The following is a 10,623-nucleotide window of genomic DNA, read 5'->3' on the forward strand; positions in this document are numbered from 1 at the left end:
CCTCGTCTCCATCCTGGCAGCTGGGTGCTCACCCGCATCTGAGGTTTGCACCCACGGAGCATCCCCCGCGTGGGCACGGGCTGTGCCCGCCGTGTCCAGGGCTGGCAGGATGAGTGCAGAGGGAACGGGAGCTAAAAAAACAGGCAAATTCCAAAAGCTCTGTGTTTTCTCCTTTTTTTTTCCCTTTCTTTCCCCTTTGCCCAGAAGAGGCGTGAGGGCTCGCCGGCAGCATGCCGCTGGTGAAGAGGAATATCGAGCCGCGGCACCTGTGCCGGGGGGCTCTTCCCGAGGGGGTGACGAGTGAGCTGGAGTGTGTCACCAACAGCACGCTGGCTGCCATCATCAAGCAGCTGGGCAGCCTCAGTAAGTCACGGCACGGCGACCCCGGCATGGGACGGGGACTGGGTGGTGGGATGCTGGTGGGTCAGGGATGCTGGTGGGAAAGGGATGCTGGTGGGATGCTGGTGGGACAGGGATGCTGGTGAGACAGGGATGCTGGTGGGACGGGGGTGCTGGTGGGACGGGGATGCTGGTGGGACAGGGATGCTGGTGGGATGCTGGTGGGACAGGGATGCTGGTGGGTCAAGGATGCTGGTGGGACAGGGATGCTGGTGGGACGGGGGTGCTGGTGGGACGGGGATGCTGGTGGGATGCTGGTGGGACAGGGATGCTGGTGGGATGCTGGTGGGTCAGGGATGCTGGTGGGATAGGGATGCTGGTGGGATGCTGGTGGGACAGGGATGCTGGTGAGACAGGGATGCTGGTGGGACGGGGGTGCTGGTGGGACACCACGGTCACTTGCTTCCGTTCCAATCACAGAGAAACAGGGGTTCAGTGAGAGCTGGGCAGGCTGCAGCCACCCCTAATTCAGTGGGAATTATCCAGCTAATAAAAAAAAGGAGGATGCTCAGGGCTAAGACCAAAGTGGGGACTTGGTGACATTTCTAAGACCTGTTTTCCTCCCGTAGCCAGTCTGGGTGGTGGGGGGACGGAAAGCCTTCGTGAGCCCCTTGCTTCTCAGCTTGGCCAGAAATAGGAAGCTCAGGCAAAGATTAAAAAAAACCCAACAGATTCTTTTTAATCATAGAGCTTTATGTGAAAGAGTGGTCTATAGACAAGGTCTAAATCCTCACTGTGGGCCTGCCCTGGGCCTGATGTCAGCAGAAAAGGGGAGGATGAGAGCATCGCGCACGCTGATGTGAGGGTTTCGTAGGGGCAGCCTGTTTCACTGCTGAATATCGACTTAAAATAGAGAAGCACAGGCTCTGCAGGGCTCCCCCCTTCCCTCCCCCCCGCCCCTAGAACTAGATTCTTCTTTAAAATACTCCCAGAATAATAAACAGGGACAGGATGGGTGCTGGGCTGGGTGCTGTAGCCTGCAGGTGTCAGCAGTGCTCTGCCAGGCACCCGCTCAGCCCTGCGGTAACACCAGCCCTAACAAAGCGCCGTTGCAGCGATGCTCTGCGGGGAATAACTGCTGAAGTGACGCGCGTCGTGGCTGCTCGGTGCTGTAACCTCTCCCCGCTGCCCTGCGTGTGGTTTGCCACCTTCAGGGCCGGGTTTCCACAGGTTGTGTTCTGTGATGGTAGTTTTTTGGCCGCATCTGCCCAGCTACAGGGTGGGGGAAGAGTGGTTAGAAAGAGCCCTGGGGGTGCTGATCGACAGCCGGCTGAACATGAGCCAGCAGTGTGCCCAGGTGGCCAAGAAGGCCAATGGCATCCTGGCCTCTATTGGGAATAGCATAGCCAGCCGGTCTAGGGAAGTGATCGCCCCTCTGTACTCGGCACTGGTGAGGCCGCACCTTGAATCCTGTGTCCAGTTCTGGGCCCCGCACTTGAAGAAAGATGTTGAGGTGGTGGAGCGAGTGCAGAGGAGGGCGACCAAGGTGGTGAAGGGACTGGAGGGTCTGACCTACGAGGAACGGCTGAGGGAGCTGGGGGTATTTAGCCTGGAGAAGAGGAGGCTCAGAGATGACTTTAGTGCAGTCTACAACTACCTGAAGGGAGGTTGTAGTGAAGTGGGAGTCGGCCTCTTCTCCCAGGCAACTAGCGATAGGACAAGAGGACACAGCCTCAAGCTTCGCCAGGGGAGGTTCAGGTTGGACATTAGGAAGCATTTCTTCTCAGCAAGGGTCATTAACCATTGGAAGGGGCTGCCCAGGGAGGTGGTGGAGTCACCATCTCTGGAGGAGTTTAAGAAAAGCCTGGACATGGCACTTAGTGCCATGGTCTAGTTGACATGGTGGTGTCAGGGCAATGGTTGGACTCGATGATTCCAGAGGACTCTTCCAACCTGATTGATTCTGTGATAGATCCAAAGGCTTTTCGGGGCAGACAGCCATGGGTCAGTGCCTCCCCTGGGTACCACTCTCACTGAAAATGATGCTCATGCGCAGAGGAGGAGGCAGGAGATGGATGGGTGGGTTGTGCTCCCTCGCTCCGTGCAGCACTTTGCCATGTCTGGGAGAGGATGAGGCTCAGCTCCCAAAAACTCAAGGCTGGGGAGAGAGCCCCACGGGGCTGGCAGGGAGGCGTGCGGTCCAGGGGACGGGCTGGGAGGTGGCTGCCTGCCTGCTGTGACGGGCGGCTGTTGCCCTCTGCCAGGCAGGCACGCCGAGGACATCTTCGGCGAGCTGTTCAACGAAGCCAACAGTTTCTACATGCGGATGAACTCGCTGCAGGAGAGGGTGGACCTGCTGGTCATCAAGGTGACGCAGCTGGACTCCACCGTGGAGGAAGGTGAGGGGCTGGGGCTATTTTGGGGCGATGGCTGGGTACAAGCGGGTGGGAGATGCATGCTCGGGGCCAGACCACCCACCATGCCCGGTTTGGGGGGGCTGAGGTCACCCCTACATCCCATCTTCTTCCCACGCCCTCAGTCTCGCTGCAGGACATCAACATGCGGAAAGCCTTCAAGAGCTCCACAGTGCAGAACCAGCAGGTCGTGTCTCGCAACTCCATCCCCAACCCGGTGATGGAGATGTACCAGCGCTGCGACAAGCCCCCGCCGCTCAACATCCTCACGCCCTACAGGTAGGGCGGCTGGTGCATTGCTCCTTGGGGGGACCAAGGAGACCCCGGGGGGTCCTGGGAGGGCCTTGGAGAGGTATCAGGGATTGCACCCCATTTGCTGCTTGGCGAGGGCTGAGAGGCTGTTTTCTCCAGTTGCTGTGCCACCATCCTTGTTGTGTAGGGTGCTTGGGATGAGTGACCCCACGCAGTGGTACTGCAGGTAGTGACCGCTGTGTTGGATGTGTTCATGGTGGGGCAACAGCTTATCACAGAATCACACAGAATCAATGAGGTTGGAAGAGCCCTCTGGGATCATCAAGTCCAACCATTGCCCTGACACCACCATGGCAACTAGACCAGGGCACTAAGTGCCATGTCCAGTCTTGTCTTATGGCTGTGATCGTACCAAACCCCGCTGTGCAGGGGAAGGAGGGTGTTCTCCTGTGGCTGATAAACCCCTCTCCTCCCTTCCCAACCCTACAGGGATGACAAAAAGGATGGCCTCAAATTCTACACCGACCCCTCCTACTTCTTCAACTTATGGAAGGAGAAAATGTTGCAGGCGACAGAAGATAAGAGAAAGGAAAAGCGCAGGCAGAAGGTAACGGGCAGGTGGGGGACGCTGCGGGGGCTGGAGCAGGGGCTGCCTGGGACTTGGGGGATGGTCACCTTTCTGGTGCATCCTGTGCTCTCCCCACATTGCGGTGGGCGCATCTCACAGGGCTGGGTGATGCTCCCCGGGTACCCGTCGTGGTCTGGAGGGGCCAGGCTGGAGCTGGAGCCACAGCTTGTGTGTCCTCCCAGGAGCAGCGGCTGGTGGAGGACTCCACCCGGGAGGTGAAGAAAGTGAGGAAAGCCCGTAACCGGCGCCTGGAGTGGAACATGATGGCGTATGATAAAGAGTTCCGACCCGATAACAGGTTCTCACCATCCCCCTATCACATGGCGTCATCAGAAGGATCACTGTCCCCAGACAATAGGCAGGTTTTACCTACTACACATTTAGCTCACACCAGCTCTCCTTCGCTTTGCTCTTCTGCTCCGTCTTTGGGGGGGACGTGCTGCCCGCAGCAGGGTTGGGGTGATAAGCTGTAAACCCATGGTAGCTTCATGGACAGCTGGTGCCCCCGGGGTCGCATCCGGGACCTTGGGAGCAGCCTTGGTGGTGGGATGCAGTCGGGATGCAGTTGGGTTGCAGTCTGAGCACTTTCCATTCAGCAGCTAAGGGCAGGGACTGGTTCAGCCGTGTTGGTGTCCTCGTCCCCTCCGCTCTCTCTCTGCTTTCCTCTCCATCTGTATTTTTGGGGCCATTTTTTTGTTTTGTTGTCTCAACCCCAAAATACTCCCAAACCCACATCCCCCCGCCCCGCCCAGCCAACCCCCCTCCCAGGAGTACGACCGTTGGGTTTTCTCGTGCCGTAGATCTTACGCGTCGGACGTGGCCGACCACTCGTACCCGGCGAGCCCCAACCACCCCGCACAGCTCCTGGCCCCGGCGTCCCACCTGGCCCCGGCGGAGCACAAGGAGGGGGTGCTGGCAGCCGCACCCCCCCAGGAGCACGTGTACCGCCCGGCACCGGGCAGCCGGCAGAACAGCCTCAACCGCCTCCAGCAGCCCCATGTGCCACAACCCCCCGAGGCCATCCTCAACGGGCCGAGACCTCACCTAGTCAAGGATTACGGGTAGGGCTTCAGCCTGCCTCTTCTCTCCTGGATATGGGGTGCCCAGGGGAAGGGGGGCTTGGTGGGGGTCTGACCCCCCATTTCTGGGCTGAGGTAGTGGGGAGAGCCCTCCTCTGCAGCCACTGTGGTCTGAAACTGCTGGTGAGACCTGAGGCCGAATCAATCAGGAGCACTTTTGGGGTAACCTCATCCCAGATAAGGGGACAAGGTGGATGGAGGGCGCTGTTTTCCCCCTGGGGTGTTGGGTGCCTTCCCTCCATGTGCCCCATAGCCCATCCCACGTCCCTGACCCCGGGACAGAGCTTACGTGGGGGTCCAGAGCAAACCAAGCCATAGCAGAGCCAGTTGGGTGCATGGGATGGGTGATGGGTGCCTGGGATGGGCACGTGGGATGGGTGATGGGTGCCTGGGATGGGTGATGGGTGCCGGGTGCCATCATTCCTCACATCACTGGCATGGCGTTGCCCTCCCGTTGCAGCCCGCAGCCGGTGCCACTGGCAGAGTACTTCGTGCCGCCCGCCCCGCCACCCCCACCGCCCGTCATCCCCTCGGCACAGACCGCCTTCGACAGCCCCATCTCTGCTCCCCCGGCGCTGGCTCCCGGCTCGGCCGCCCCCCGCTCCTACACGCCCTCGCCACCCCCCGCACCTCCCGGCCCCTACTCCGCTTCCCCGCCGCAGGCCGGCCCCATGGGCCCCCCGGTGGCACCCCCACCGCCACCACCAGGGCCCCCCGCTGTCACCGCCTCACCGGCACACTCGGCATCGCCGCCGGCCCCCGCCGTGGAGCCCCGGAAGCCGCAGATCCCGCTGATGCCCATGAGCGACGCCCGGAGCGACCTGCTGGCAGCCATCCGCAGGGGTGAGCGGCGGGGTGGCGGCAGCAGGAAGAGGGGGGACGGGTCCCCGACACTGCCACCGCAGTGGCAAAGTACCTCTTGGTGTAGAATTGTGTGGCGTTGGCTTTGTTGAGTGCAGGACGAGCCCTGGGTGATGCGTGAAGACGGTGGCACCCAGGTGGGACCAGGTTGGAGGGAGGTTGGGGAAACCCATCGCCGGAGGTGGGACGGAGCCCCACAGGGATGACGGCAGCTCTCATGCGCGTGGCCTCCTTCCAGGCTGTAGCAGATGATGTGCTCCAGGACTTCTCCCATTTCTGCTTCCTGCAAACCTTCAGGGCAAATGGTAGATGTAACCTTCAAGAAGGTTCAACCTCTTCAGATGGAGCGGAAGCAGAGGAGGAGCTGTAATCTGTTTTATAGCTTTATAATCACATGCGTCCTCCTGCAAGGGGGCTGCAGCCATTTCATTTCAGCCAATACTTCCAACTGGGGGGATGCTGTACATTGGGTGCACCCATGGGTGCTGAGCACATTGCCCCTGAAGCCTTCCTCCCTTCCCAGAAAGGGTCGTTAGCCATTGGAAGGGGCTGCCCAGGGAGGTGGTGGAGTCACCATCCCTGGGGGTGTTTAAGAAAAGACTGGACATGGCACTTAGTGCCCTGGTCTAGTGGACAGGGTGGTGTCAGGGCAATGGTTGGACTCGATGATCCCAGAGGGCTCTTCCAACCTCATTGATTCTGTGATTCCCTACCGCAGGAATCCAACTCCGGAAAGTCCAGGAGCAATGGGAACAAGAGGCCAAAAAGGAACCGGTGGGCAACGACGTGGCGACGATCCTGTCCCGCCGGATCGCGGTGGAGTACAGCGAGTCCGACGACGACTCCGAGCTGGACGATAACGAGTGGTCGGACTGAGGGGCCCCGGGGCTGGGCTGGCGCGGAGCTCCCCGGCTCCGTACCAGGTGTGTATAGGCGCCTTCCCCAACGCCGATGCCAACAAACGCGGGCGGCCCCGCTCGTTCAGGAGCTTTGCTTTTACACCACGTTGTAAACCCTTTGGGCAGCAGCAGCACTGGTAGGATACACCTCGGAGGCAGTGAGACCAGAAATTAGCAGCACCTTCACATTTAATGTCTTCAAAACTTCTCAGAAGGCAGGTTAGTAGGGTTACTCCAGATTTACACCTGGAGCAAGACCAGAGGCTGGCCCTGAGTGTGCTTTGCTAGAGAAGGGGAAGCCAGAGGCAGTAGTGCTTTTTTCAGCTGGATGTTAAACGTGTTAATGAGAAGCTCCTGGAGAAGCAGCCCGATTGCACGGCTGGTGTCACCACGGGACAGCCGTGCACTGGGTTTGGGGACGCTCTGCTGCCTGCGTGTGTAGGATCGGGCAGCTCCAGAGGCCACGCGTGGGCAGGAGCCTCCTTCCCTATAGAGCGACGCAGCTGCATAGAGATGGTCACCATCATGCTGTCGCTCCTTGGAGATGACCAAGGCGTTGGTGACCTGAGCCCGTTCCCATCCTTAGGACCAGTTTTCTGGGAGCAAAGCATGAAGGCAAGGCTTGTGCAGATGGCAGAGAGACAGCGCTGGTCTGGGCTTTGAAAGGTGCAACGTGTGCTGTCCTCGGCAGGGAAGGGAGCAGAGGTGTCCAGGGAGCTTCCCCAAGCCCAGCTCTCCTTGGCCTTAGCACTACACCATTTCAGTGTTATTTAAAAAAGAAATTAATTAGACAAAATGCTGCTTTTAGGTAAACTCTCAATTGCACTTTGTAGCCCCACAAACTGCACCCATACAACTGAGATCAGCTCGGACCCAGGCACTAATCCCCCCCCCCCGGGCTGATCCTGCCCCATCCCTTAACCCCACACTGATGGGGAAGCCAGGAGAGCTGGGCCCCCACCACGGCACTGAAAATACCAGTTTGCTCATCAAAATAGTGTGGTTTATCGAAGGCTTTTCACACAGCTACGAAGGGAGGAGGCATGGGAAGGCAGAGCGAAGGGGTGGGGAATACTGAAAATACCCCAGTCAGGACCCTGCAGAGAGCTGGGAGAGGTTCCCCACCAGCAGAAATTGGGCCAGGACCAGCCATGGACTTGCCCAACACAGCATCCAGAGGTCCTCTCTTGCGTTCTCATGTGCCACAAGTCCCTGAACACGGGAAAACTGAGTCCCCACGTTGCATCTCTTCTGGGGAGAAGCTGGGCTCTGAGCCCACCTCCCCAGCTCTCCCAGTAGCCACGTACGCGATGGCTACAAAAGCAGTATTTTGACTATCTAGGAGTGAGCAGACCTGTAAAGGAGGTGGGAGGATATAGCTGGGACCCAAAAAGGCTCCAAGGCTGATGCTTAAATTCACCCTGAGAAATGCCCCAAGTATCTGCTTGTTTTCCCCCTGGTGAGAAACCCTTCATGGCAAGATGCAATGAACCCCCGCCCAGGTGCAGAGAAACATCCCCAGGAGCCCTCCCTTCTCTTGACTGACACAAAACTGTCTCTGTCCCTTGGATGTGTCACCTCCCGCATCTCGGCTGCAAGCTGTGGTGCTGAGTGAGGGGCTCAAATGGAGGAGCAGCGTGGATGTGGGAGAGGGCAAGGGTGGTTGGGGTGCCCTGTATGGGATTAGCTGTACGGATCAATCCCAGTTCCCACGTTGGCCTCCTGGGAAATTGAGTTTATGTGGCTAAGAGTAACCACCCTTTGTGAGAGGGAGAATAGCAGAGGGCTGTCGGAGCTGCTGTTACCTGTTGTGGTGGTCAAAGGGCTGCAGAGTCAGCTGCAGGGACCCAGGTGGGGCTTGAGCAGAGCCAGAGGGTCCCATCAGCATGTGAAGGGGCTCTGGGACATGCAGGGCTGGCTTGTCCCTCAGATCTGTGACTGCCCCAATTCTGGGAAGCTGAGCTGATCCTGGTGGGAACCGGAGAGGAGCCCAGTGCCCCTGAAAGACTGGGTCCCTTTTCATGCACTACTTGCGTTGTGTGTCACATGAAACACTGATAATTCTGGTAGGACTCCATTGGCATGTGGTGGGTCAGGATTGTCCCTGTAGCCTCCACTTCCCTGTCACCTCACAGCAGCTTTGCTGTGCTTGGGATTGGCAGCAGTCGGTCAACCTGTGCTACTATCAGGGTCAATGCCGTTGCATGGCAAAGCGCTCGACAATCACATAATTCAAGCCTTGCCTGCCCTGTGCACAGGACACATCTGCAGAGCAGACGCACAGCTGGGAGCCTCAGGGGTGCAGGGAGCAAGGCCCACCCTCGTTTCCTCGTGCTTTTACATTCTTACACCATCCTCTCCTCTTTGGACATCCCAGCGCATCCTCATCCTTTGTGTTCTGCTCTAAGAAATTCCCAGCCCCAATGTCACAAGCCTATTTCACATGCTTAACTCCAAAGCACGTCAGCAGGACCATAACCTCCTGGCATTGCCCATTGCTCAAAGACACCACGATCCAGCTCTTCCAGGGATCTGAACTGCCTCAGCCCCACTGAAGCTGTCTTGATACCAATGATGGGGCCGATCCACAGGTAGCCTCTCCCCAGTGAGATGTCTACATCAGAGCTCATTGCTCAGGTTTCTTGTGTAGCTGGTGGATAGCTAACCTGTATAATCAGCATGGGCTGTAGACATCCATTTCTGGTCTCATCATGGTGCACCTTGCTCTTCCCAGCTCTCTTCTGGCAGCACCACAGGCAGGCAAGCACATGGTGGCACTGAGAGCCCCAATCTCATGATACAGCCATTCCTGCAAGGCCGGCATCCTCAGTGCCTTTGCTTGAGGGACTCGACCACGTTTGAGGATGACCATCTTTATTTTAGGTGCGCTCATCTGTTTTTTCGCCCAGGTGACCTATGAAATCCAACACAAGTGACACCATTTCCTTGGTTGGTCTGGGCTGGGTTAGCTCTGCTGGAATTGGTTGTGCCACACTAATTAACACTGGCTGGCTGACCCATATGCTGCGTACTCAATATTTTGTACGTATGCGCCTATTTCCATATACTCTTCCAAAAGTAGGCCATGCTGCGTTACACAACCTGAAATGCTCAAAGCCCCATGTGGGCTGATATAAAAGTGAATATTTAAATATTTTATCTAGCTTGGCAGCCATTAAAAATACAATCCAGGTCACAGATGATTGAATTCCTCCTCTCTCAAGTGTACCAAAAGTGGGCTGAGGAGATTCTCCTCTACATTAAGGTACCACATTCCGTGTTAAAATATAGCAGTGGCATTTCCTTGCCAACAGATAATCACAGAGTGCCAAACGCTTAATGAGCCCAACTGATCTCCTGAGAGTTCTTCTTGTCCATTTTATCTTTCTCTTACTTGCCAATTTATGGGCATAAATTAAAAATAATAAATATGACTGCTAACAGGGGGAGGTGTATTCTGTGTGCACACAAATGAATTGGGCCAGAGTCAGCAGAAGAGTAAACAAGCCAGTTTGGTTCTGCTTAGAGATATTAATGGATGGCTGTAATCCTTGAGGTCCATCAGGAACCTCTTGGACATTTCTGATTTACCTGAAAAGGGACGTTATGGGGACCACCATGCCCATGGTACACCAGTTGTTGCCTGTGAAGGCTACATCAGGTGTGAAGTCTGGTCTTGCTCAAGTTTCACGAAGGTTGGTGGAAGTCCAGCAGTGTTCACGTCCTGGCATTGCACCCTCAGCATCTCCTTGGTTTTGAGTGAACATTGGAGCTGGCTGTTGGTGCTAGTAGCTCTTAGAGGATTAGTGTCCTGAAGGAAAGAGGGATTGGGTAGCTTCTAACTTCTCACTCTGGTCAGAGACCTAGGGAGGAGCAAGCATCAAGTCCTACGAGAGCTCCTGCTTTTGCAGCTGTTTTATCCTGGGAAGGTTTTATTGTGGTGACAAACGTAAGGCTGAACTCAGCTTCTCCAGAGAGCTTCACTTCACATAAGAGCCTTCAATTTTCCTCCCTGCAATTTTTCCATCTCTATCTCCCCTTCAAGACACCCAACAGCCTGAGCAGAAGCTTTGCAGACTCCCCTGGGAACAGATCCTGAATTAACACCTCAGCTTTAATGATAAATGGAAGTTTTGCTTGAATGGAGGCAG

The 10,623-nt window shown here is 56.9% G+C and overlaps 1 protein-coding gene across 1 annotated transcript; it reads left to right on the forward strand.

The window, feature by feature from the left end:
- The first annotated feature begins 230 nt into the window (after positions 1 to 230).
- LOC137668134 (actin-binding protein WASF3-like) lies at positions 231 to 6,449 on the forward strand. The gene is made up of 8 exons (XM_068409434.1): positions 231 to 363; positions 2,604 to 2,738; positions 2,879 to 3,032; positions 3,495 to 3,612; positions 3,816 to 3,991; positions 4,434 to 4,694; positions 5,173 to 5,555; positions 6,292 to 6,449. The coding sequence occupies exons 1-8, from the start codon at positions 231 to 233 to the stop codon at positions 6,447 to 6,449; spliced, it is 1,518 nt and encodes a 505-aa protein (XP_068265535.1).
- Positions 6,450 to 10,623: the final 4,174 nt, after the last annotated feature.

The sequence above is a fragment of the Nyctibius grandis genome, chromosome 10, assembly GCF_013368605.1.
Source record: "Nyctibius grandis isolate bNycGra1 chromosome 10, bNycGra1.pri, whole genome shotgun sequence".
Taxonomy (NCBI): Eukaryota; Metazoa; Chordata; class Aves; order Nyctibiiformes; family Nyctibiidae; genus Nyctibius; species Nyctibius grandis.

Coding starts and splice junctions, on each gene's coding strand:
- LOC137668134 (XM_068409434.1), top strand. CDS start 231: ATGCCGCTGGTGAAGAGGAATATCGAGCCGCGGCACCTGTGCCGGGGG. Junction 4,695..5,172: donor CACCTAGTCAAGGATTACGG/GTAGGGCTTCAG, acceptor CTCCCGTTGCAG/CCCGCAGCCGGTGCCACTGG. Junction 5,556..6,291: donor GCTGGCAGCCATCCGCAGGG/GTGAGCGGCGGG, acceptor TCCCTACCGCAG/GAATCCAACTCCGGAAAGTC.